A 27,903-nucleotide genomic window follows, 5' to 3' on the forward strand; every position below is an offset into this window, starting at 1 on the left:
GCGCAAAAAAGGTTGAGGACCGCTGACTTAATGCATGTTTCCTAATTATATACGTATGAGCCACTAATAGGAGAAAATGAGCACGCAATAAAGTGGACTTGTTAGGGAGAGATTGCCATCAGAGTTAAAACACTCCAACTCAATTTTGATGACAGAAACAGCTAAAAAAATGAGCGTTTTGTTGACACTGATGACAAAATCCTGATCAGATACAGACAGACACATGCATACAACACACACTACTGCTCAAAAGTTTGTGGTCAGTTTCAAACAGTTGTCTTTTAATTAATAATTTACATTTACTTTTAACATAATATTACATGAAAATTATCAGAAATGTTTTCACAGATGTGTGTTTAATGAATCATTTATGTTAAATCACCCATGATGCATTAGGAAATGTCTACACACTTATACATGGGCCCATTTTTAGTAACCATCACTGCTGTGTGGACAGATCACATGGTTATAAACAGGTGAAAATTGACTTCAAACTTTTGAGCTGTAGTGTAGATTGCAATGATAGTGTATAGTTATCTATTACAGAAGAATATATAGAAGTCTGAGGACAGGGAGACACTGTAAAAAAGTTATGAGCTGTCTTGCTGCAGAGAAAGTGGAGTCTGTCATCCTTGAAAAGCTCCCAAGATAGGCAGCTGGCAGGTTGAATGATGCTCTGCCTCTGTGGTCAAGTACAGACATAGGCCTTAAGCAACCATGAGCCACTGATAAGTGTGAGAAATTAGTGCACTTAATGCAGCGGTCCCCAACCCCCGGGCCTCGGACCGATACCGGTCCGTGAGTCGTTTGGTACCGGGCCGCGAGAGTTGAGGCTCAGGTGTGAAATGTATGGTTTTCAGGGTTTTTATCGGTTTTCAGCGTTATTTTGTTATCGTTTTTATCGTTAACTCGGTGTCCCTGGGTCTTTTCAAGTGTGTTATGAATAAATCTTCTTTTTTTCGGTACCGGTACTAGTTTTATTTTGTTGTATTTATCCGCGACACCTTAAAGGCCGGTCCGTGAAAATATTGTTGGGCATAAACCGGTCCGTGGCGCAAAAAAGGTTGAGGACCGCTGACTTAATGCATGTTTCCTAATTATATACGTATGAGCCACTAATAGGAGAAAATGAGCACGCAATAAAGTGGACTTGTTAGGGAGAGATTGCCACCAGAGTTAAAACACTCCAACTCAATTTTGATGACAGAAACAGCTAAAAAAATGAGCGTTTTGTTGACACTGATGACAAAATCCTGATCAGATACAGACAGACACATGCATACAACACACACTACTGCTCAAAAGTTTGTGGTCAGTTTCAAACAGTTGTCTTTTAATTAATAATTTACATTTACTTTTAACATAATATTACATGAAAATTATCAGAAATGTTTTCACAGATGTGTGTTTAATGAATCATTTATGTTAAATCACCCATGATGCATTAGGAAATGTCTACACACTTATACATGGGCCCATTTTTAGTAACCATCACTGCTGTGTGGACAGATCACATGGTTATAAACAGGTGAAAATTGACTTCAAACTTTTGAGCTGTAGTGTAGATTGCAATGATAGTGTATAGTTATCTATTACAGAAGAATATATAGAAGTCTGAGGACAGGGAGACACTGTAAAAAAGTTATGAGCTGTCTTGCTGCAGAGAAAGTGGAGTCTGTCATCCTTGAAAAGCTCCCAAGATAGGCAGCTGGCAGGTTGAATGATGCTCTGCCTCTGTGGTCAAGTACAGACATAGGCCTTAAGCAACCATGAGCCACTGATAAGTGTGAGAAATTAGTGCACTTAATGCAGCGGTCCCCAACCCCCGGGCCTCGGACCGGTACCGGTCCGTGAGTCGTTTGGTACCGGGCCGCGAGAGTTGAGGCTCAGTTGTGAAATGTATGGTTTTCAGGGTTTTTATTGGTATTCAGCGTTATTTTGTTATCGTTTTTATCGTTAACTCGGTGTCCCTGGGTCTTTTCAAGTGTGTTATAAATAAATCTTCTTTTTTTTCGGTACCGGTACTAGTTTTATTTTGTTGTATTTATCCGCGACACCTTAAAGGCCGGTCCGTGAAAATATTGTCGGGCATAAACCGGTCCGTGGCGCAAAAAAGGTTGAGGACTACTGACTTAATGCATGTTTCCTAATTATATACGTATGAGCAACTAATAGGAGAAAATGAGCACGCAATAAAGTGGACTTGTTAGGGAGAGATTGCCATCAGAGTTAAAACACTCCAACTCAATTTTGATGACAGAAACAGCTAAAAAAAATGAGCATTTTGTTTACACTGATGACAAAATCCTGATCAGATACAGACAGACACATGCATACAACACACACTACTGCTCAAAAGTTTGTGGTCAGATTCAAACATTCTTGTCTTAATTTTAATATTATATTTGCTTTAACATAATTTTTCACAACGTTTACCAGTAATGTTTTCACAGATGTGTGTTTAATGAATCTTTTATTGGTTAAATCACCCATGATGCATTAGGAAATGTCTACACAGTTATACATGGACCAAATTTTAGTAACACTCACTCCTGTATGGACACATAGAACACATTTGATTTAACCAGATTACAAACAGAAAATTGGATGATCCATCACAAACCTCCATAATTTACTGTTTTTAATCCACACAATGATTTTGGTTTGTGCTGATATCTTTGGAAAAAGATTTCTTGACTGACAAGTTGGGATCTAACATCACAAACTGACATCTGGTGATACGATGTATCAAATAAAAATGGGCCTCAGTAGATGTCATGGTTCCCTTGCTCTCTTTTGCTGGCCTGCTTCTTTCTCTCTCCTCTTTCGGTGTATGCCTGTGTTGTTGTCCGTGTGCTTGTCTTTTTTAGGGGATGCTCCTCCACCTTCCCGTCCCTCAGTCACTTGTGAACAATCAGCTGATTACTTGCCTGTTCCTCACGAGGTCTTCATGCTGGCTTCTAAACAACAAGATCATTGCAGTACCAAGGTAACGTATTATGCCACAGTCATGTCACATTTTCCATCAGTTCTTGCCTTTGCTCACTCTTTGTTTCTGTGCAGACGTTTCAGTGTTACGGATCTCCATGACCTTCTGTGACAGTGTCTGAGTGTGCCTCCAGACAACCTTCCCTACCTCTGCCCCGTCTCCTGGAGCCCACAGTGTTTATCCTGTATTGATAACTATCTGCAAATATACCTGTAAGACTTTACCACAGTGTCTCATCATCATTCTGTTGTTTTCATAACAGTACACTGTAGAAATAATGGACTGTGTAATAGGTATTGAGGTCATAGTGAATGTAGTTTATTAGTGTGTGTCGTAGTATGATTTTGTTGTTTATAGGATTTAAGATTAGAAAATAGAAAATAGTCCTGGGATGGGAACAAAGAACTGGGGTGCAGGGAAGTGGGGCAATTAACCCCCAAACACAGGACAGTAGCAAGATTTACTGAGGGTGAGGGGCAGACAATTGCCAATGTACATTACCTTAAAAGGAGATGGGGGTCAGGGTGTCAGCACCCCAGGCCACTTTACCAGTGTTTTTCCATTGTGGGGGATTTACTGTAGAAATTGGAGACCAGAGACTATAACTGTAGCTGTTGTGTAAAACCCTTCAGATCAGCCTTTAGAGTAGGACTGCACAGGATGCAGTGTGCTGATCTCCAGATGCATCTGTAAGGAAAATGGGTAATAAAAGGATTGTGTGAAATTTGGAAACATCTCTGCGTGATCTCTACCAAGACAAAAAGAATCGGAGAGTCTCAACAACACTAAGTAGATATTCCACTAAATCTCATTTGTGATTTATGATAAATGTTACCATTAATTATTTATATTTCTTTACGCTTCTGATTAATTTAGTAAAACATCTAAACGATTTTTACTGTTGTCAGAAAATAAGACATTTCTAATTCTCTACAGACTTTTGAGCTGTAGTATAGATTGCAATAATAGTGTATGGTTATTGTTGATAGCAGATGAAATAGAAGTATCAGGACAGGGTGTGAATAAAAGTTATGAGTAGTGTTGCTGCAGAGAAAGTTGTTCACTCTGGTGAGGTCTAATGAGTCTAATGGGAGGCTGACCCTTCAGCTTTCCTGTCCCTGTCCTGTTTAACCAGAAATGCTCTCGTCTTTTAACATTAAACTCATAACTTTCCTTTTTGATCAGTCTTACAGCTACAGCTGGATCAGCTGACCCTGTCCCATCCTTTAGTTATGCTGTTATAGGCCACAACTGCTCATTAACTTCCCATCATGCACTGAGCACTTCTGTCTTTTACTCAGTGTGTTAATATATCACTACTGCGTGTCAGTAACGTTGGTCCTCTTCCTCCCATCATGTGTTTTGTCTTGTCCTCGTCGTATGCTCTTGATTTTTTTCTTATTTTGTCTTTTCTGTCATCCCCAACCAGTTGCTCATCCTTGAGCCTCATTCTGCCGAACATTTCTTAAAAGGGTTTTTTCTATCCCACCATCACCAAGTGCTTGCTCATAGGGGATTATTTAATTGTTGGGGTTTTGTCTCTATTATTTTTAAGGTCTTTTATTTATTATATTTAACAATTATTATTTTAAAATGCTGCTACATAAATCAAATGTATTCAAATTAAACTCCCATTCAAACCTAAAGTCGTCTCACCCAATTTGGACGTCCAGCCTAAAAGAATACTACAATATCAACCAGAAATTAGAAGCATAGCCAGCAGCTGTTATATTTAGTTTCTAATTAAATCATTTTGGCTGGTTTAAAAATAAACACTCATAAAAGATTGTTTCATTGTCTGGTTTATTCTTTTTCCATTTATCGATTATCCAAGTCCTTAAAACACACACATGTATATATGAATAATTCAGTCATAGAAATATTAATGTACTGAGATCCTGAGCTCTTACATGGAGATATAAAACTGTTTTTGTTAAACAATGACCTCTTTATTGCTTGATAGTATAAAATAAAACTTTTTTGTCCATACTTTTAAAAAACAATGTAATGGCACCAAAGTAACAACTTTCTGTTCAAAAGAGAAGTTTAGTTTTTAGCTTTATGAAAACGGCTGTGCTAGGTATATTGTTGTCACTGTACACTCGCTCAATCATGATCCTTTTCTAATTTAGAGATGTATCCTGTTTAATGGTGCCAATCTGAGGATGTAGCAGTTGTAGCTCCAACTGTCAGAAAAAAGGGCTTTCACATTGCATGAGTTATATGAAACGAGGTAACTGTTGAGTGCAGAGTTGAAAGCTGGTCTGACAGACACCGGTCCTGCAGCAGACAGGCTCACAGTGGGATTGAGAAATAAACACTTCTTTACCAGACTGAAACTGTGAGAAGAACAATAACCTAGTCCCCCACTAACTGTACAAATATAAATGCATTTTTTAATTGTTTATTATCGAGTTCATGTGCATAAAAACATGTACTGGCGCTCTGTGCATGTACAGCGATGCTGATATAACGCAGGAAGAATTGGACCTTACAGCGTCCGTGGAAGTGCTGTTTGTGTAGGACTCACAAAGCAAACATGTAGGCTACTAGAGAATGAGCTAAAGCAGCTCAAATTAGTTTCAGTGTTTAAACTGTCATTTGTATTTTTTCAAAGCAAAAGCCAATGCTGTCGCCACTGAGTGAGCATCAGCGCACTCTGCAGTTTGTGTGTAGAAGCGAAAAAGCTTACAGCACCTGATATTCCCAGGCGATCTCCAATCCAAGTACTGACCAGGACCGACCCTGCTTAGATTCCGAGATCAGACGAGATCGGGCGTGTTCAGGGTGATATGGCCGTAAGCGAGAGCAATTGCATGTAGAACGCGTTTTGTGGGTGGCAAATGTCACACAGTTTGATATACGCTGTCGTGTTTTACAGCGAAAACATGCAATCCTTCGTTATAAACTGCAGCTTCAACATTGAGCTACAATAATGCTTTTCCCGCAGTAACATCTCAATAATAACACTTGTTAGTTTATTACAGCACAGTGTTAAAGGGACAGAGAGCATACAGTGTGTTAGGACGATTTGTGACATCTCCTAATGCGTTTTTATGAAGGTACGTCTGTGTATATCAATGATCATTATATAACTAACCTAACAAACTGCTTTTACTTTGCTTTTATTTTCTGATTTTCCATCATCTCTGCCTACCTTGGTGTTGCTGGACCTCCCTGCATTTGTCTCACGTCCCTCCTATGGGCCACCCCATTTTAAAAATCCTGCTAATTTTTTCTTAACGGCTCCTTAATTAAGTTAAATGTAACTTAATATCAAGGACACAAACATAATTATTTATTTTCTACATTTTGTCTTTCTTTTCTGGTGTGCAACAAGCATACGGGTTATTTATTGTTTTCGACTAAATAGTGTAGTAGAGTGTAGAGTGCTATCATGATAAAGCGTGCAGAAGACAGGGGCAATAAATGCAGTGGGAAACTATTTTACAGATATTGTTTTTCTTATGGCGCCCAATCGCGATAATTCCGTTAATCTTGAGGTCTTTGTCGTCATCTGCTGTGCACAATGCAGTACTACAGTCTCTCATTTCCGTCAGGCACTGTGTAGGTCAACTCTTGCGACGGCGTGTTTGGCTGGCAAAGGACCCACCAACGGCGGTTCAGCGTCGGCTTCTCAGGGTTTCAAGGAAATAGTTTTCGTAAATGAAACTTTATCCATCTGAAATCAGAGTCATCTTACGAAACACACCGGTAAATATTATATCTTGCAGAACTGCATCTCTTCCGCAATTAAACAGATGTTTTATGTGTGTGAAGTTTGCACTAGTTAAAGTAATATAGCAAAAAAAAAAAAGGGGGGGGGGGGACGTTAAGCAGAAGTGGCGCTTTGTATGAATGGGCCATGTTCTCATACTGTTGGATTGATGTAAACGATCGTTTTGAGTAGTTTAAATTCGTGTTAAAGGAATTCTTGACCCCTATTGCACGGTTTACAAGCACAGAGGTAGTAAATAAATGTCCGGTGAACGTTAATTTTCTCACAGCTAATGTTTAGCTAACGTTAGCGGCGCCGTAGGATTTTGTGTACAGCAAACGCTACACCTCTCCACCAACTTTTCATAGCAATATTGTGATGAGTGCAGTCGCTATATATTGCTCCACAGTCCCACTACAGCTGACCTCAGTTTGAAGAGCCCTCATTTGTCACCAGTGCGACCGCGTAGCTTATTGTGACTTTGTCCAGTGGTCTCCAACTTCTTGATTCCTTACTGTAAATACACTTTTGGTTTTCTTTGTTTACAGTTTTGAGCCGGGTTAAGCGCTCTTTCAGCTTCCTCTGAATAAGATTCGAGTGGAAGCCATGTTTCTCTACAACATCACCCTGCAGCGTGCCACCGGCATCACCCATGCCATCCATGGAAACTTCTCAGGTGAATTTGCGCCAGATGTCACTGCTTTATGTCTGGTTAGGTCATGGTTAATTTATCAAAGCTTGGTACCCCTCCTTTATTGTCAAAGAAGCCTTTTAACTGCAATTTCTATGAGAATTAGCACTAATTAGCATTAATTGTTTTATTTAAGTATATTTTCTTGTGTTTGTATAGTCCTTAGAGTTTATCCTATCATGGTGTTTCACTCAGTATGTTGATGGAGATAATGTAAAGCATAGTTTTCTCATGGTTAAAAAATACATAAAAGAAATATCACAAAATGCTTTTTTAGAAGCAGGATTCAGGGAAAACCATAAAAATATCCACATCATATGTCTGATATTATGTTTTGGTAGGAACCAAGATGCAGGAGATTGTTGTTTCCAGAGGAAAGATCCTGGAATTATTACGGCCAGATGCCAACACAGGAAAGGTGCACACTCTTCTCACAATGGAAGTGTTTGGCATCATCAGATCCCTGATGGCCTTCAGACTCACTGGAGGAACCAAAGGTACAGAAATGACATCATATGCACTCACATACATGTGTTTGTAACTCTAAACATGGATTGCACAGATTAAATGGTATGTATTAATAATTTTCTTTTAAGTGGTTTTTATTAAATCTTTTGTCTGACACTAATGTTTTGTTTGTAGTGCATTCTTTTTTTATTCATTTACAATTAGAAGGGGAAGTTGGCCTCCATTGGCTTTCATTACCTAAGCTTTAATTACATGACTGTATCATAATTAATATAATGTTGACAGGCTGGCGTCGTTTCTAAGTGATATTTATGTATTTTTAGATTACATTGTTGTGGGGAGTGACAGTGGTCGTATCGTCATCCTGGAGTATCATCCATCAAAAAATATGTTTGAGAAGATCCACCAGGAAACATTTGGGAAGAGCGGCTGCCGCCGTATTGTTCCTGGACAGTTCCTTGCTGTTGACCCAAAAGGCAGAGCTGTAATGATAGGTGAGAATTTTATGAAGTATGCATGAAATCAGCATTAGACCATTATGTAGAGTCCATCATATCAGACAGAATCCAGATGTTTGTGCACTGTTTATTTTTTATATTGCTATTTTCCTTCTCTCGTAAGATGAGCACCCTTTCTTTGACGAAGGTGAACAAGAGCAAGAGCTCAATGGTTTTTTTTTTAATCATACACACTGCTAGGATTTTGTGTGTAATCTGCTGTGGTGTGTTTAGCGTTGGATGTAGTCACCACGAAAAAGCCAGTTCAGTGCCAGGAAAAACCCTTACATTACAAACCAACACCAAAAACTATATACTCCAAAAGAGTCCATCAGTTAAGACTGATGTATTTTAAAGGTATTTATTCTAATGTACTTTTTTTTTTTTTTAGGTTTATACAGTGTGTGTGAATCTGCAGCTTTGAAACTGCATGAAGGCTTTGCAGCAAGACTTTATACAAACTGGCCTGTAGTGATTTTTAAATAACTTACTGTGGTATTTAATTTATTTGTTGTTAAAATAGGCTGTGTTTAATTTGAATCCTTTGAGTCCTACTTGCATTTGAGCAAAGTGGGCCTGGATAGCTTTGTAACATCTATGTACCCAAGTAGGCCTAAACATACTAACAGATGCCTCTTTTGTTTTTTTCTCCCCCAATTCAAAATTGTTCCATTTGGTGATAAGTTACTTTTATGATCTTACAAATACAATAAAACATGACATTTTAAGGCGACCGTGGCTCAGGGGGTTGGGAAGCGTATCTGTAACCGGAAGGTCGCCGGTTCGATCCCTGGGCTCTCTGTCCTGGTCGTTGTGTCCTTGGGCAAGACACTTTACCCTACCGCCTACTGGTGTTGGCCAGGTGATGGCGCGATATGGCAGCCATCGGCCTTCTGTCAGTCTGCCACAGGGCAGCTGTGGCTACAACCGTAGCTTGCCTCCACCAGTGTGTGAATGTGAGAGTGAATGAATAGTGGCATTGTAAAGCTCTTTGGGTGCCTTGAAAAGCGCTATATAAATCCAATCCATTTAACAAACCTGCAAAGTTGATAGGTTTTATAATATGTTTTGTGGCTCCATACAGTTATTTATTTATTCATTTATTTATTGGCAAAGACAGAGGTTGTCAGCTTAGATGGTAATTTGGTTTATAGACTGATGATTATTTTTCTTTTATTTGGGCCTTGGTGTGTTAGTATAATGTCAGTGGTGTAAATATTGCTATAATTGACCTAACCCCAAGAGCCTTACAGGTGCTTAAGATAATAAATCAGCATCAAATGCTATAAATTTTGTAGTTCTACATCAGAAAATTTTACCTTGATAGAAGTGTTTTGTGGAACAATTATGATGTTAATTAATGTGTGCTGAGTTACTATTGTTTAAATCCTGAAGAAAATTTATATACACACACATATAAATAGTTGTATTAAACCAGTTAAATGAAGCACACAATATGTTTTGTCATTTATCTGACTAGGAGCGATAGAGAAACAGAAGCTGGTGTATATTCTGAACAGAGATGCTGCTGCGAGACTGACCATCTCCTCTCCACTGGAAGCCCATAAAGCAAACACACTGGTCTACCATGTGGTTGGAGTCGATGTTGGGTTTGAAAATCCCATGTTTGCCTGCTTAGAGATGGACTATGAGGTAAGGACACAAAGCACAAACGTGCAGGGCTGCTGAATTTCACATACACTGAACTGTTGTTGTGTGATGAGTTTTCATGTCTCTTCTCTGACTGTCACTGGAGAAAGATTTAACTTCTCTGACCTCAGCATGACTTTAATTGAAAAAAAACCAGTCATGTTTTGTTTGTTTACCAGAATAATCAAGTGTGTTTAATGTCTACAGGAAGCTGACAACGACCCAACAGGAGAAGCTGCTGCCAACACACAACAGACGCTCACCTTTTACGAGCTGGATCTCGGCCTGAACCATGTGGTCCGCAAGTACAGCGAGGCATTGGAAGAACATGGAAATTTCCTCATAACTGGTGAGTATTTGAGTAGTGTTGGTCATATTTAAAGGAAACAACAGTAGTGTTATTCATCAGGTAGGGAGTAGTTGAAATATCAACATTTTTACAAATTGATTTGCTTTCAGAAGATAATTATTGCAGCGAGGTTACAAAGAATTGTTACATCAATGTGTTGTAGATGTGATGAGTTTGTCATGTCTCTTCTCTGAGAAACACTGGAGAAAGATTCACCCTCTCTGATCTCTACAAAAGTTTACCAACGCAATAACACAGCGTTAGATGTCGTATTAAAAGAAAGCATTATGTTGTAAAATAGAGATTACTGTGCTTTTTTGAAATTCTTACTCCTTCATCATTATGTTTTTTAAAAATGACAACCGTTCTAAATGCTTCCAGTTCCTGGTGGTTCTGATGGGCCCAGTGGGGTTTTAATCTGCTCTGAAAACTACATCACCTACAAGAATTTTGGAGACCAGCCTGACATTCGCTGTCCCATTCCACGGCGTAGAGTGAGTCCTTCTTACAGGAATGCACATTAAAAAGCAAATATTTATAGTACAGGATTTCCTGTGCAGATTTTAAGTGTGTTTTGATGCATCATAACATCAGTACACATCGTGAGACTTTACCTGATTTTAAGCTGTGAGTCATTAAGTAGATTTTAAACATTTTTTTCTCTGTTCATGTGGAATTTTGGTTGTTTTGCAAGTCCCACATTGTTCTTTGCATGAACGTCTATTTTTATCCTCCCTCACATTCTCTTCTGCTCCACCCCACAGAACGACCTGGATGACCCAGAGCGTGGCATGATATTTGTGTGCTCAGCTACCCACAAGACCAAGTCCATGTTCTTTTTTCTGGCCCAGACTGAGCAGGGAGACATCTTTAAGGTTACTCTAGAAACTGATGAAGAAATGGTAAGGATGGATGGAAACTAGACATTTTTAATAAATTTATTTAATGGGACTAATTATGTTCACTTCCAGCTTCTGTTTTTTTTCTTTATTTTTTTCTTTCTTAGAATCACAGTTGCTTGATTAACAAACACTAGATAAACATGTCGTATTTATCTTATCCTGCCCAGTTTATGTAATTGCTCAGTTTATCCAATGTCTGAAAATAGGCTTTTTACTCGATTTCTTTTTCATGGCTCATCTTATTAAAAGCTCACTTTCAATTTGATTAGCTCCCTCAGCTTCTTCAAAAAGAGCCAAATGCTTATAAACTCACTCTTTTACTTTTATAGGGAAATCTGTAGCGTGTTGACATTAGCTTAGCAAGAAAGTAGCAAACGCAAATACTCTTGTTCTCAGCAGGGATTACTTTTAAATTCTTCATTAACATTTCTTGAACTTTTGTCATTATGTGTGTGAATGTGTGTGTGAATGGGTGGATGACTGAACGTGTAAAGCGCTTTGGGGTCCTTAGGGACTAAGTAAAACGCTATACAAATACAGGCCATTTACCATTATCGGTTTTCTATTCCTCCCACCGTCCAAAGACATGCAGCTTGTGAGGATAGGTTATTTGGATAATCCAAATTACCACTAGGTGTGAATGTGCGAGTGAATGTGAGTGTTGAATGGTTGTTTGTCCCTGTGTGTTGGCCCTGCGACAGACTGGCGACCTGTCCAGGATGTACCCCGCCTCTCGCCCTATGACAGCTGGGATAGTCTCCAGCGCCCCCCGCGACCCTGAAAAGGATAAGCGGAACTGGATGGATGGTTTTCTATTTATGCTCATTATAATACATATTCCCGTAATAAAAAACGATGCTTGTTTTGTCTCTTAGGTCACAGAAATTAGGCTGAAGTACTTTGACACAATTCCCGTTGCAACAGCGATGTGCGTCCTGAAGACTGGCTTCCTCTTTGTGTCTTCAGAGTTTGGAAACCAGTAGGTTGCAAACAGAAACTCAAGTGTTTCTTTTCGTATCTCTCAGTCTTTGATTAACCTCTATTTCTCTTTCCTTTAGCTACCTTTACCAGATTGCCCACTTGGGTGATGATGATGATGAGCCCGAGTTCTCATCGGCAATGCCGCTGGAAGAGGGAGACACCTTCTTCTTTCAGCCACGCCCACTTAAAAATCTTGTGCTGGTGGATGAACAGGAGAACCTGTCACCAATCATGTCCTGTCAGGTGAGTGTCCTGTCAGATGAACATGGGGACTAATCTAATTGCCTGAACTTGTGAGACAGATTTTTTTCTTAAATCTTAAACCAGAACATTTCTGGCTCATTGACTACTCTCTTCCTACTTTCTTCCAGATTGCTGATTTGGCCAATGAGGACACACCTCAGCTTTATGTATCATGTGGACGAGGACCCCGGTCCACTCTAAGGGTCCTTCGGCACGGACTGGAGGTACACACACTGTTTTTTTTCTAACGTAATTAGAGAAAGCCCACACATGTACTTTGCTGGCTGTGAAATTGATGAGTTTTTTCATGTCTCTTCTCTGAACAAATACTGAAGAGTCTTTTACTATCTCTGATTCCAGCAAACACACAAAGCCTTCTTTTCATATCACACTTTGAACGACTGTTAGCTTGGTGTCACGTTTTTCCCAGCCTTTGAGTTACGCTCACAATGTTGGCTGTACCCTGTTAATGTCTTACTTCCATTACTGTGAAGATGAGCTTTTAAAAATGGTTTGTTGTGTTTGTCTTTGTAATGATGATAAACTTTCAATTTTCTTTTTCTTTCCCCCACCCTGTCTGTTCCCCTCTCTCCGCCTCTGTCAGGTTTCAGAGATGGCTGTGTCTGAACTGCCCGGTAACCCCAATGCTGTGTGGACTGTACGCAGACATGTAGAAGGTAAGAATATTCTTGTTCCAGGATGTGTGTGGCTAATCAAGGTTATAAAACATGCTGAAAGTAAGAAAAGTCTGTGAAACATATTCCTGTTATGTTAATGTACATCACTGGTTAGCTGTTTAGTATAAGATGTTAGGGAGCCACTCACCACTAGCTGGAGCAGCTGCCCTGACAGATATCCCTATGTTTGTGATGCGACAGCCACATGAAGCAGTGTGGCGCTGCAGTACACGCATGCAGTACATGCTGGAGATGAACATTTCTTTGCTGACTCTATTAAAGTAAACTAACATATAACCACCTACTGAAACAGTGTGCAACCAAACTTGTGTGTTCAATGCCATTAGTAATTTTGTTTTGTTTTTTCTTCTGATCAATACTGTGTTTACTCTGGTTCTTAGATGAGTTCGATGCCTACATTATTGTCTCTTTCGTCAATGCCACTCTGGTTCTGTCCATCGGTGAGACTGTAGAAGAAGTGACAGATTCTGGTTTTCTGGGAACAACACCCACTCTCTCCTGCTCACTCCTGGGTGAAGATGCGCTTGTACAGGTGCGTAAATGTACCTCATCTGCACATCACCTTTGGGTATTTTCACCACTGTGCCATTTAGTCCATTTAAGTCAAACTGTGGCTTATTTTCTTACATGGTGGGGTTCGTTTGTTACAATGTTAGAACAGGTGTTCTCTGCCCAGTTCCGAGTGAGCAGTTTGTTTATTGTGTGAACATGATTCAACTTTGAGCTGCTCAGGTGCACGTTACAAGTTTGAGCTTCCCATAGCCAAATATGCTTTGCATTCTGGGATGTGGCAGGGTACCGTAGACGTGCAAAGGTCAGTATGGGTTTGCAACCAGCCGTGAAATGAATATAAATTGTCCATGTTCTCAAATAGTTCAGAACACAGCACTTCCTGTATTTTGTATTCTTGTTGCTCCTGGTCCAAACACATGAGCTGGCCAATAACTTCACTGAACGTTCTCAAGTGGTTTGTAATGACTCGCTCTGTGTGAGGAGAAACCAGACCATGGGTAAAAGCTACACGTGTAAGAGTAAAGAGTAAACGAAGTATAGGTGTAAAAACACCCTTAGACATTGCAAAGAAATTTCAAAGTAATGAAATTTCTTTGAAATGAGCAGCTTTGATAATTGCATTTTATCATAATTCCAATAATTTCTAAAAAACTAAACGAAAACCTTCCTTTGCATCAAAGGAAGCATTTCGAAATTCGAAATTTATTTTAGTTTTTGTTCAGCAGATGATGTACATTTTAAAGGTTATGTTATCAGTTTCTTTTTGTGTGTTAAGCACAAATAATTAATACAGTTCATGCATTAATTCATCTAATTACACAAAGATGGCCATTTATTCATCATCAACCCAATCTAGTACTTTGTCTTTTCTCTCCATCTTACCTCTGTGGTTCTTTCACTCCCTCCCCCATACAGGTTTACCCAGATGGTATCCGTCACATCCGAGCAGACAAGCGTGTGAACGAGTGGAAAACTCCTGGTAAAAAAACTATTGTCCGCTGTGCTGTGAACCAGCGGCAAGTAGTCATCGCCCTCACTGGTGGGGAGCTGGTCTACTTTGAGATGGACCCGGTAAGGAAGTAGATTATTTTTGTGTTATCCGATCATCCTCTTGTGCCCCTCTGACATTCTGTTCAGCCTCCATAATGCTTACAATGTGGCATGTGCACGAAAAATAAAACTGTTGGTGGAGTGAAGAAATCCAAAACTGAAGAGTCTATTTCATCACCTCCAGCTTTAAGTGAGACAACATAGGCTATAACAGCTTTCTCCTTGTTCAGAGCAATGAGTGATTTGGGCTGCTGTAAATAGTGGTCATAAGAGAAAATTTCCTCTTTTTTAAAAATTTTTTTTTTTCCTTCGGCCTATAGTTAGATTATCTTTACTGTGTGAAATAGATCACCTGTTTCTGCTCCGCACTGCACTGTCTTCCCTACACACGGTGAAGTGTTTCATTGACAAGGTTACAGTTATACTGCGTACTAATTAAAAAGCAATACAATAGACAGAAATACTGCCATCAATCCTCAGGAATATTGTCCATTGGCAGAATCCTAGTTTCCACTTTCATGCTGTGTTTAACAAGTATTAGTTATGCTTTGTAATAAAAGGTTTTCACAAAAATACTGCGTTGAGCTTTATGTAGACTATGTGAAGGCCCAGTGCCCCCCCCCCCCCCCCCCCCCCCCCCCAAAAAAAAAAAAAAAAGAAATCTTTTTTTGGGGTTAATCAGTCAAATGATTTGACGGGCTTATTCAGCACTTCATTTTATAAAAGGCAATTTCACAATTGACTGCACAGTTAAATTGCCTTATCATTAGCTTCACTTAATTTATTTTCCTGCAGAGTATCTGATGACTTAATTCTAACACTAATATTGAATATCTCAGGTTCCATATTGAATAGAGGAAGATGACTGAACTGAGGTGACGGAAAATCTGTTTATTAATCCTGCTGCTGTCTGTATTTCACTTTTGATTTTTTTCAGTCTGGCCAGCTGAATGAGTACACAGAGAGGAAAGAGATGTCTGCAGATGTGGTTTGTATGAGCCTGGCCAACGTTCCTCCTGGTGAGCAACGCTCCCGATTCCTGGCTGTTGGGCTGGCTGACAACACTGTTCGCATCATCTCCCTGGATCCTTCGGTATGAGCTTGACACAGAGATTATCAATGAGACCCTTTTTTGTTTCGAATTGGAGGTGTTGCTCAGAAATTGCTTTTGCTGGTTTATCTGCTGGCATGTGATTGAGCCCATGACAGCTTGTATCCGAACAAGATGTCATGTACTTTAGTTTTGGGTATGTCTTTGCCATCTTTGATGTTTGTTCCTATAGAGGTTTGTTTTGGTCCTAGTAACATTTGACCGTTCAGTTTATTGTTGATTGACAGCAAAGACTATTTTCATGCTCTGAGGGGACAGACATGCAAATTTTGGCACTTGTGTTCACTTTTGAAAGCTAGTATCCATTATCTGCTGCACTACAGAAATTCGTTTGCCAGTCATCTTCACAGTATGTGGAGTCAGAGTGTGTACTCACACGCGCGCACACACATGCACATGCCCTTTCAGGCTAAAAATGAGGACGTCATGTTGCTTCTAGTTTCTTAATTTATTGCCCTTGCAGTGGTAATGGGTATTTTCAACTGTTGAAAAGTTTTTCTCATATTCATAAACCAAACTGTGCTGCTCAGCCAAATTTGCACATTGTCACTGTACTCTCAGGTCTTTCCCATTGTGCAGAATGAGTAACAGAATTTAGCCTGTGTTTAGCACCCAAGTTTGAAGGAATCCATTGTTAACCACTTAAAAATTCCTGGTAAACTTATAAATGTAAAAATGACTGGAAATATACTTCAGCTAGATTTTTAATTATAGGATTTCCCTGAAGGCTCGGGAGCGTCTGAGATAAATATTAATTTAATGTCAACAATTTCAGCAGCCTTCTGCAGAACCTGCTGAAAGTAAATAATCCCAAAAAACAGAGATGTTTTAGCTGATTAACTTCTACAGAACTTAGTTTAGACAGTGATGCTCAGTGTGAAAATACAGTCCCTCCAAAAGTCCCTACTATCCAGGAAAGGTTCCTGTGGTGGGAACTTAATTAATGATTGGCATAAATCCCTTTAAGGCTAAATTAATCTTAGTTTCTTATTAGGTCAGTACAAAGTAATGTTGTCATGTTTAGGAAACAATTACATCCTTCTTTTAGGGAAAACTTTGTACAACATGAAAGTTGTCTGACCACTTTTACTGCCTCTTAAGATGACCAGTAACCTTAAAATATTCATTGGACATTAACTGGAGATTTCTGCTTCCCTGTTTAAAACGTGTAAGCAAGTCTGGTTGCAAGTCTGCCTTAACTATTTCAATAGAAGTGTAAATTTTAAAAACTTTAAAAACGATTACAGGATAAGAATCTTTTTTGTTTACGTGCACGTTTAAACAATTGAATGGTGCTGTTACACAAAAACGTAATGTTCGGATTCCTTTGCATGTTGCTATTTTTCTGACCCCCTGAAACTTTACCATGTTTAGGACTGCCTGCAGCCACTGAGTATGCAGGCCCTACCAGCCCAGCCAGAGAGTCTGTGTATCGTGGAGATGGGAGGGGTGGAGAAACAGGATGAACTTGGAGACAAAGGAACCATAGGCTTTCTCTACCTTAATATTGGGCTTCAGGTATTCTTTCACATTTAAATATCTCAGGTTTCATGTTGAAGTTGAAGACATTTTACTTTTAAATCACAGCTCTGTAAAACCAAATGTAATACAGGGATTGTGTACAGGCATGAGTTCAGATCGATCTTGTACCTAAAATCCAAACTGATAATGTTTTTCATGCTTGATCAATTAGCAGTCAGGGAGCACAGTCCAGAGCAAAGATTGTCACAATTGTTATGTTAGTTTATGTTGCTATACATTTCAGCTTATGTAGAGGTTTTCTGCTAATGTGTTTTTGCTCCTCTTTCTCAGAACGGTGTGCTTCTGAGGACTGTCTTGGACCCAGTGACTGGAGACTTGTCAGATACCAGAACACGCTACCTGGGATCACGACCTGTTAAACTGTTCAGAGTCAGAATGCAAGGACAGGAAGCTGTATGTAACTCGAACGCTTACTCAGAATCAGCTCATAAATACAAATATGTGCATTTACAAAAATATTGTTTGTTTTGTCAGTTTTTATGCTTGTGATCATATTAAGTCAGAAATATTTATATCAAACCTTAAGATTTAAAAATAAATTTGTGTTTTTCATCACTGATTATAAATTAATTGATTAATTGATGTCTTTTCTCTTGCTGACAGGTGCTTGCAATGTCCAGTCGCTCCTGGCTCAGCTACTCTTACCAGTCTCGTTTCCATCTGACTCCTCTCTCATATGAGACTCTGGAGTACGCCTCTGGTTTTGCCTCTGAGCAATGTCCAGAAGGCATAGTGGCCATCTCTACCAATACTCTAAGGTATGGATGCACTTAGAGCATTTTTTTTGTAAAACATAGGCATCACTGTTTGTGTAATGGAGTTCAAACTGAAGAAATCCAGCATCTGTTATGTATTATCGCAATTTAAATAACTCTAAACGTCTTATGTTCAAAGTGTTTATAAATCTGCAGAAAGAAAAGTTTATTGAAGGGCGAAAAATATATTTTTATATAAATCTCACCTGTGCTCGTCTGCCTGGTAGAATCTTGGCTTTAGAGAAACTTGGAGCCGTCTTCAACCAAGTGGCCTTCCCACTTCAGTACACTCCCAGGAAATTTGTAATCCACCCAGAGACCAACAACCTCATTTTGATTGAAACTGACCACAACGCCTACACCGAGGCCACCAAAGCTCAGAGAAAGCAACAGATGGCTGAGGTATGACTATATCGTTGTGACCCAACTAGTGGTGTTAACATCTGTCTGCGGTTACTCTCAGTAATAAATTTATTAAGGGCAAGAAGTCGGCATGTCGGGTATAAACAAGAGAGAACAGAAATTTGTTCCTGTGTGAGTTATTTTTCCTGACATCCTTTTACTGTTTTTTCGTTTTTCTCACTGATAAACCCAACAGTAGAAATAATGAGAAGTAGAATTTGGTAGTTTAATGGCATTTTGTCCCTGATGATAATTATATTATGAATTAATAATCTTTGTGATGGCAGACATTCCCATCACAGTTTGTAGTCTAGAATATCACTTTCATATGGCTGGTTTTATTCAAATAACAGTTGCCAACATGTCATAAACAGAAAATCACATCCCTTCTTTTGCCACTGTAGGAGATGGTAGAAGCTGCAGGTGAGGATGAAAGAGAACTGGCTGCTGAGATGGCTGCTGCATTCCTAAATGAAAATCTTCCAGAAGCCATTTTTGGTTCACCCAAAGCCGGCGCAGGACAGTGGGCCTCACTAGTGCGGCTGGTTAATCCCATACAAGGTTCAACACTGGATCAAGTGCAGCTGGAACAGAACGAAGCTGCGTTCAGGTGAGTAGTACTCATGATGGGTGGGTGGGGTTTAAGTGAGGTTAAACAGTCTGACCCTGGGCTGTTTCTCATTTATTATGCCTTTCTCTTTGATGGACAGTGAGCCTCCGAAATTCCAAGCCCTTCATTAATACTCAGTGTTGTTTCTTAATCAGCCGTTGACATAGTGAAAATAGTTTGGGCTGCCATTGTAGAGGTTCTTCGGTTTCACCTGGTGACAAATTAACCTTTTTCAAAACGACACTTTGTGTCGATTTGTATCAACAGCTGCTGAAAACAGGCACAGTATTTTTTTAATGCAGCAAAATGCTTATTAAGATTAAATGATGCCCATAGTATGGAATTAAAAGGTAATAAAATTTGTGATTTTGGAAGGCAGGCTACTGGATCCATCAAAAGCATCACTTTCTGATATAAAACAGTATTGTTGGCCATGTTTTGAAGGTTATAGCTAATATTTTGTGTTAATATATTTCTAAATGATTAGCGTGACTAATCTAAACTAGCAATATAGTATATAGGTGGGTCTGATGTTGTACTTGGTGTTTTTCAGTGTGGCCGCTTGTCGATTCACCAACACGGGTGACGATTGGTACGTCCTGGTCGGTGTTGCCAGAGACATGATTCTCAACCCAAGGTCAGTGGGTGGCGGCTTCATCTACACATATCGACTCGTCAGTGGAGGGGAGAAGCTGGAGTTTGTGCACAAGGTGGGTTTAAGTGACATTAGGGGTTAATTTTATTAAGCTTGTTTCTCCTTGAATATTTATTAGGCTGAAGCTGATTCACTCTCATCTTTTGCTGTTTATACTGGGGAATACTGATGTAAACGGCATAAAAGTGCTTGTCTGTGTCATATTTGGCTTTAGTTTGATTCATAAAGCAAATCAACATTTCATTCTGTAGGTTCTGCAACAATTTAATGCTTAGGTGCTGTGCTTTGTTTTTTGGCCTTCTGGTGCAGCTGCACGTGTGCAGGTTTCAAAAGATTTCCGCCGTCACTCTGCTGTAACAGTACTCAGAGCAAGTCAGCTGGAGAGGACTTTCAGACCTTGTAGCAAGTGCAGCTCTATCATGAAAGGCTGAGTAAATAAAAATAATTCACAGCCCAAGGGAGTTTGAAGAAAATAGTTAGTGTGACAGGCGACTTACAGATGTCAGAAAGATGTATATACGGTTTCTTTGGGAGATGTTGGCTTTTATCACCTTTGCGCTTACCCAGGGACTGTGTGCAGGCCATGATTTGAGACAGATGTTAAGACGAGGACTGGACTCGAGGAAAGTCTATTCAGAATGCATGAAGCAAGACAGACTGATACAAAATTTTGATGATGGGATGAAACACAGCTGTTGCTGTCCCAGTTGTCACAGACTCGCTGGGCAATTCCCCAAGAAACCCCACCAGGGTGGAGACGATCAGGGTGAATCAGCCCACATACGTTTGTTACCTGATGTGGATTAACAGGGGAAATGACTCATGAGTGTTGTGTTTCGCAGTGGTATCAGGAATTTCCCGACCACTTAACCAGATTTGATATTTTAGATGATTCTATCAGGTCACAACTCACTTTTTTCCCTGTTTGTTATATAACCAGAGATATCAGAGTATGCACAATAAGATGACACATTTCTGAGTGCAAAGTCATGACAGCATCTTGGATGTAGGCAGACGCACTTTTCTGAGATGGCTGTGTCGTTGGGTGTATGTTCCAACAGGGAAATAAACTAGAAATATCCATCAAACTGTGACAGGCCCGCTGAAGGCCACGGAGAAAGCAGAGCACCGGGTTGAAAGGTTTTTCCTGTCCAGGATGTCTGAGCTCAGAACACACTCTTAGTCACTCTCCAGAGGGGAAATTTGGATTCTCAAGTTGCGTTTTAGTTGTAATTTGGGCATATCTTACACAGGGAAAGTATTGACGATGTCTGACTCATGACTGGTGTAATCTTATTTGAGAAATATAATTTACCAAAATACTTTCTTAATGTTTCAACAGGTAAAGAATTTGTTTATGCGGTTGTTCAGAAGTGCTTTTCTAAGAAAATCGTTAAAAAATTAACATGTTAAAAATAAACAGCTGGGATCTGTAGTAAATCCAAAACCACAGGCAGATTTCACTGTAGCTGTCTTACAATCTCTTATGATGACTAAAACTGTGTTTAGTGAGACTTCCTTTCGTCTTCTTTAAAAAGCTCTGTATCTGTTTCAATCTTTATCTGAACCCAGATTGTTTTGTTTATTTCTAGACCCCAGTAGAGGACGTGCCTTTGGCAATCGCACCATTCCAGGGACGAGCCCTAGTTGGAGTGGGAAAACTGCTTAGAATCTACGACCTGGGGAAAAAGAAGCTGCTACGCAAGTGTGAGAACAAGGTAAGACAAGGACGTCTGGACACAAACATCTATACACCCTATATAAATATTCTCTCTTCCACCTGCGAATCCCACTTTCTATCAAAGGTTCTTTATAGAGATGATGAATATAGTTGATCTGAAAATATAGACGATGAAGAATTAGTCTTTAAAGATTTACTAAAAGGAGCCAACTTTGACCTGACCCATGATCAATGAGTTGATGAGCAGAAGCATCCCGATCCGGGATGTAATCAGGCTTACATCATAAAATTATTAATTTCAGAATAAGAAACAAAAAGTGTCATCATGAAAAATAAATAAATAAAATCCAGTTCACTTTTTACTGGACACATCTGACTATAGCTTTCACCAGACGGGCATGGTTTAAACAGATATTACAGCTTTCACAAAGCTAGCTAGCATAAGAAACATCAGAAGATATTGATATTCTATTTGAACATGTGCTGTGTAACCAGCACAACAGGTGCTCAGTACAGTGACACAGAAAAAACGAATCACAATACAAGACATTCGTACTACAATAGTTACACTGCTAAATGATAGTCAATAATCTCAATTGCAGACCTGCATCTTTATTAATTAATCTTGTTAAAAACAACACTGTAGTACAGATGATTATTTATTAAAACTTTCAAATATACTTTAACTGGCTGGTAAATAGTTTTTATTTCAACTCTTTGAAACCAATTTCAAAAAAAGTTTCATCTGTATGTGGATAGCTTTATCTCTGTTTGCACTCTGGGTTTTCCTTCCTGTGAAAAGAAAAGAAAAGGTTTTATCTAATGGTGCATGGCCGATTTGTTCCAGATTAGCCATCAGGGACTTTTTCAAAGTTCCTAATGGCACGACACCTTTATCTTTATTAACCAAAGCAAACTGCACCGTTTTGTAAGAAGCAGAGGTGCCTTTATATAAAGAACAAACCACCTGAAGGGTGTTTTCAATGCAGCAAAGTAATTGTTGTAAACAGGGTCAAGACTGAGTGTGAGGGTGTCTAGTTTTTGTTTGCAGACACTTTGTGTTTAGGTTTTAGAGGTTTGAAGCACCTGTTGTGCTGTAGAGCAAATCTTTTCATGAGTGTATGTGATGCATCACGCTTTTGCATAAACATTTTTCCCAGAATGTTTTGGTTGAAATTAACAGCCTGCCTTGAAACTTCTCTGTGTAACAGGATATAAAAATAGTGCGGTCTGTTTTGAAACGTAAGATTTGGACGTGTTTAAAGGGGAAAAACATTGCACTCCTTAAGTTTGTGGGGCTTTAACAGTCACACAGAACAACTTTACTTTAACGCGTAAACAGTAAAGACCAATGTTGTATCTAATTAATGAACAGCTGATGTGCAGCAGTGTTGCTGCCTGAGTGTTGTGTTGCAGATAAGATGCATGTAGCTGACAGTTGAGTTAATACCATACAGTACAGTGCATACATAAACACATGTGCATTGTATAGCCCCTCTGGATTATACTTTTAACAATTGTTTCCAGTCTATTTAGTCCCTCCCTTAATGGTTACATCCTGTAGTGTGTAACGTGAGAAGTTTTAATGAGTGTGAGCAAGTCATTTTTCACAGCGCTGCACAGGACACCACTTGGGGAACATGTCCAGATTGCATTATTTTCTTTTAAAACACTTGACTGAGTGTACCTCACTGCTCTCCCTAACTCTTTGTAGCACGTTCCCAACCTGGTGACTGGCATCCACACCATTGGCCAGCGTGTCATCGTGTCTGATGTCCAGGAGAGTCTGTTCTGGGTTCGTTACAGACGTAATGAGAACCAGCTCATCATCTTCGCTGATGACACATATCCCCGCTGGGTGACGACGGCCTGTCTGCTCGATTATGACACCATGGCTGCTGCTGACAAGTTTGGGAACATCAGCATCGTAAGTAAAGGGCGAGAAGTGTTTGGGGGTGTGTATTGTATTTTTGTGGGCGAATAAAGCCAGAAAACATCAAGACCATCAGCCCTAAACAAAATTTTCTGCAATGACGTAATGTCTCCATGTTTTGTCCTTGGTTTGCTTAGGTGCGTCTCCCCCCTAACACAAGTGATGATGTGGATGAAGACCCCACTGGGAACAAGGCTCTATGGGACAGGGGCCTCCTCAATGGAGCATCACAGAAGGTACACATATGCTTCACCTTTTCACGTTTCTGGAATTAAACAGTGTGTCTGAGCAGATGAAGCATAGACTCAAAAAAGAGAAGTGAGTGAATTAAAAAGGACATTGTCTCTCTGGATGCCAACAGATAATAAATAAAAGTGAGGTTAAAGAGGTTTAAGGGAAAGACGTGGGTCTTCGATGAGTTTGTGTAAACATCAAGGGATGGGGAAGTTCTTAATGGTAAACCATTCCATACTTTTGGACCAATGACTGTAAAACTTGGTTTCAAGTCTGTGCGTGGGATGGAGAGCAATGGTTGGTAAGCAAATTTGAGGAATCTGGAGGTGGGATGGAGGGTAAGCAGTTCAGAAATGTGATGTCGTGCCAGTGCCTCGCAGTCCTTTAGAAACAAATAAATGAGTCTTGACAGCTGTTGCTGCCCCGGAGCAGAGGTCTTCAGCTTGACCTCAAAGTGAAAGAACAATTTAGATTTAACATGCATTGTCTGTTCAGACCTGCTTCAGGCTTGTGCATCGGGTTAATGCTTCAAATTTTAAAAAAAAGCTTAGAGTTACTTAAACATTTAAACAATCGTTCATCATTTTCTGTGACTGAGCAGTATAGGCCACAAATGATATCTCAATATATTTTTTAAAAGGGGATATAAGCCAGTATTTTATAAGGTAACCAGAAGTGAGATTATTAAAATATTAATAATAAAATATACAGTAAGTCATGTAGAAAAGAATGTAGCAGGGGCTTCTGCATTTTTGAAGAAAATATCAAAGCACTTTCACTTTCCTGATGTTTAAAATAATAGGACTGGTTCAGATGAGATGTTAAAGGCTGTGTATGTAAAACGTATATTTTAACATTAAGTAAATGTATACATTGAAACTTCATTCATTGTTGGGCCTGTGCTGTTTTGCTCTCTTTTAAACCAAATCTGAACTGCAAAAAGAGAAACTGAAAGCGGCTGCAAACACAACCCTTACTATACTAAGAGCTTTACATTACGGCAAAGTATATTGATGCAATGGATACTGTCTAATTCTACATCTTTTGAGAATATGTTGAATTATTAAAAAAAAAAAATTACCTTACCATTTGTTTAGAAATTAGTGTAGATGTTAAATGTGGTATTTTAATATTGGTTGCAAAGTACAAAGATGTTTATCCTGCAAGTAGCAAGTGTACACTTTTATGAGGCAAAGCAGAAAACTGTGGCTTTAGGTGGGATAACTGAGACAGACCTCTGCTACATCGCATTCATCCAGTGCTGAAATCTGGCCCGGTGTACTAATCTGCCTCCCTGGCCACTCCAACCTCCGCAGACACACCACCATCAACCACAAGTTTAACCTACTCTCAAATGCAACCAACACAAGCCGCGCACACACAGGAGAAACACACCGGATCACTCATCCCACATTTTAAATCCTGGTCAGAAACTGTTTAGGTAGCACATAGACTGGGAAAGTCCCTCCAGTGTAGTCATTATGAGCTGGTCCCAGTTGCCATTGTGACACAGTGTGTGCTATTTCTGCTTGTGCACACTGCACGCATAGATTCATTTGAGTTTGGAAATGTACCGTATCTATATATAGACATGGGTGTGGATGTCTTGACTTGTCTTTATGCAAAATGATGTCTGTCTATGCGTCTGTCCAGCCGGCAAGTCACGTGGCTCGGCCAAAATGCTGCCATACATGATATATGCCATACAAAGTAGAGGCTTTTCTACTCTGAGCACTCAAAGCGTTTTTCCTTACAAGGCTCATTCACCCAATCACGCAGATTCATATAAGCAGTATTTTCTATACCTAAGATTTTATATCAGTTGCACACTCTAACATCTTGCTTAAGGATTCTTTGACATGCAATCCAATAGCCAGGGAATCGATCCATTGAGCTTCCCTTTGATAGATGACTCGCTCTGTCCATTGCCTGGTGAATCACTATACAAGAAAGTTGATGTCAAATTGACCTGACATCCATTGTGCATGTGTAGATTTTTGTAATCCAGTGTACAGCTGGGGCTGCAGTGGTCAAACACTTTGTATGAAACATTTTCAGGTGAAATAAACCGTTACAGGTTCAAGTAAAGGGAAGCTGTTGTCTTCTTTGCACAGCTTTCTGACTTATTTGTGGAGTACAGAGGTCATTTCGACTCTGCTTGTCCCTCCTTAGTCCCAGATGTGGTCTAATTATCTAATATTGAGGTTTTATTACTACACAATGCTCCCTTGGTATTCACAGTACCTTCTGATTACTATCATCATCATTGGTTTGGTGGTTTCTGGACGGTTATCAGATTAAACCATCAGGACCAATTTTTGACTCAGACTGGCAGTTAATGTGCTTTATGTGCACATGCAGCCAATCTTCGGAGATAAAATGGCCTCAGGTGACATATCTCTCTCTCTCTCTCTCTCTCTCTCTCTCCCCCCCCCCAGGCTGAGATAATAATGAACTACCATGTAGGAGAGACAGTGTTATCTCTGCAGAAGACTACTCTGATTCCTGGTGGTTCAGAGTCCCTGGTCTACACCACACTGTCTGGAGGCATCGGCATACTAGTCCCATTCACTTCACATGAGGTAAAACACTAAGATCTCATTTAAGTGAACACACATGCACACTTTGCATGATCCTAAAGTAGTATTGTGTGGCTCAAATGTCCTCCCGATTTCTCTTCCTTCTCTTTTTAACCCCCCGGATTTCTTTATTTCGTCTGACAGGATCATGACTTCTTCCAGCACTTAGAGATGCATATGCGCTCAGAGTTTCCTCCTCTTTGTGGCAGAGACCATCTCAGCTTTAGATCCTACTACTTCCCAGTCAAGGTTGGGATTGTTTTTACACATCCGTCTTATTTTTATAATATAGTTTCAACTGCGGAACCTGTTTATTAAAAAATATTTGAGGATAACAAAAACAAATTCTGTCATTTTCTCCAGAATGTGATTGATGGAGATCTGTGCGAGCAGTTTAACAGCATGGACCCTCACAAGCAAAAAAGTGTGGCAGAGGAGTTGGACAGAACACCACCCGAAGTCTCTAAGAAGCTGGAGGACATTCGCACTCGCTACGCTTTCTAACCTCACACATGGACATTTCGCACAACACACATGAATTTTACCAATGCATACGTTTCAGGACCCACAGATCATTGCTTTTCCCAGCTGCGAGTCATCTTTAGTGATTCAGAATGAGGTATTATGCGGTTTACTGTGAGCAGACACCAGCTTACATGGAAACCTACAAGAAGCCACTCGGCTTGTAAGTGTCTCACGTTGACCACCTGTGATGTAATAACCTGCTTTCAAGTGTGTGAGCATTTAGCTGCTGCGTGAACAGGAATGACACACATACTTTTTCACGGGTCAGTTACTGAGAATTTGTCAGGTTTTTGTCACCTCCAACTACAGAAACCATGCATGCAGCACCACAAAGACACGTTACATGGAAACATGACAAAGCTGTTGTTTCTCTAAACATTGAGCAGTAGCTTTGGTGTCTTTCACACTTACATCTGTGCGAGCAGAATTTGGCACAGCTGTATGAGAGTTCACACGCTTGATCGCTTTTTCTGTTCACAAAGAGATCACAGTTAGAAAGTGTCAGTCATCGTGGAAGAAAATCTTTTTTTTTTATTTAAAGAGTTTTTGCATTCCCCCTAGTAGGAAAGGCTAGTTGATGTCTAATGTACACAAAGCTGTCTCTGAAATATTTCATTTTTGTGTATCCTCCAGCTTTGACCACAGGAAACTTTTTTTTATAATGATATCATTTTAATTTGTGCTAATTGGAATAATTTGTTGTGACACATACATACCATTGTCCCAGATGGTATAAAACTTCCCAGCCCCAAACCCTTCCTGTCTTTGTGATGTCATGTTGGCCCCCAGGCTCATTAAAAAGCACATTGCTTACTCACACCTGGGAGAACTAACACAAGCTGACACCTAACAGTGTGTAAGCTGCAGCCTGCAGTCCAACAAGTGCCGCCGTTCTGTGGAGTTGGTGGAAAAATACTGAAGGTTTGCACTGGGTGTTGTTCTTGTCAGTCCAGTAAATTCCCAACCTCAGCCACAGACATAGCAATCCACAGTAGTCACTGAATTTAGGGGGATTGTGGGACAGGTCAGTGGTCTGTTTTTGTAAATAAAGTTGTTTTTGTTCTTTATAATGCCAAGCGTCTGTATCATTTTATTTTATTCTCTTCACCTTAGTATGTTTGGAGAGC

General features: G+C 39.7%; 1 protein-coding gene and 1 pseudogene across 2 annotated transcripts; one reads left to right on the forward strand and one right to left on the reverse strand.

Moving 5' to 3' along the window:
- The first annotated feature begins 955 nt into the window (after window positions 1–955).
- On the forward strand, window positions 956–27,846 carry sf3b3 (splicing factor 3b, subunit 3). Of its 2 annotated transcripts, XM_085464444.1 has the most exons (28): window positions 956–2,989; window positions 3,064–3,201; window positions 7,256–7,383; window positions 7,740–7,895; window positions 8,190–8,360; window positions 9,844–10,016; window positions 10,221–10,362; window positions 10,744–10,856; window positions 11,127–11,264; window positions 12,140–12,243; window positions 12,323–12,488; window positions 12,617–12,712; window positions 13,093–13,165; window positions 13,567–13,718; window positions 14,615–14,770; window positions 15,687–15,842; window positions 17,235–17,378; window positions 17,673–17,795; window positions 18,006–18,160; window positions 18,385–18,559; window positions 18,964–19,169; window positions 19,723–19,879; window positions 21,417–21,542; window positions 23,220–23,432; window positions 23,576–23,674; window positions 26,111–26,254; window positions 26,396–26,500; window positions 26,615–27,846. In XM_085464444.1, exons 3-28 carry the CDS (start codon window positions 7,314–7,316, stop codon window positions 26,753–26,755), a joined length of 3,654 nt encoding a protein of 1,217 aa, XP_085320570.1. In that variant the 5' UTR covers window positions 956–2,989; window positions 3,064–3,201; window positions 7,256–7,313; the 3' UTR covers window positions 26,756–27,846. The 2 variants fall into 2 exon arrangements, with proteins under 2 accessions (XP_085320570.1, XP_085320569.1); XM_085464443.1 differs by lacking the exons at window positions 956–2,989; window positions 3,064–3,201 and adding an exon at window positions 6,564–6,703.
- Window positions 5,675–5,793, reverse strand: LOC146706295 (5S ribosomal RNA; annotated as a pseudogene).
- Window positions 27,847–27,903: the final 57 nt, after the last annotated feature.

This window comes from Copadichromis virginalis, linkage group LG7, assembly GCF_057382275.1.
Source record: "Copadichromis virginalis isolate Kocher_CV1m ecotype Utaka linkage group LG7, C_Virginalis_male_GT1.1, whole genome shotgun sequence".
Taxonomy (NCBI): Eukaryota; Metazoa; Chordata; class Actinopteri; order Cichliformes; family Cichlidae; genus Copadichromis; species Copadichromis virginalis.

Bases quoted from the DNA above. Each gene is read 5' to 3' on its own strand.
- sf3b3 (XM_085464444.1), top strand. From the start codon at position 7,314: ATGTTTCTCTACAACATCACCCTGCAGCGTGCCACCGGCATCACCCAT. The intron at 14,771-15,686 runs GTAAGGAAGTAG...GATTTTTTTCAG, and splicing joins TCTACTTTGAGATGGACCCG to TCTGGCCAGCTGAATGAGTA. The intron at 19,880-21,416 runs GTGGGTTTAAGT...GTTTATTTCTAG, and splicing joins AGCTGGAGTTTGTGCACAAG to ACCCCAGTAGAGGACGTGCC.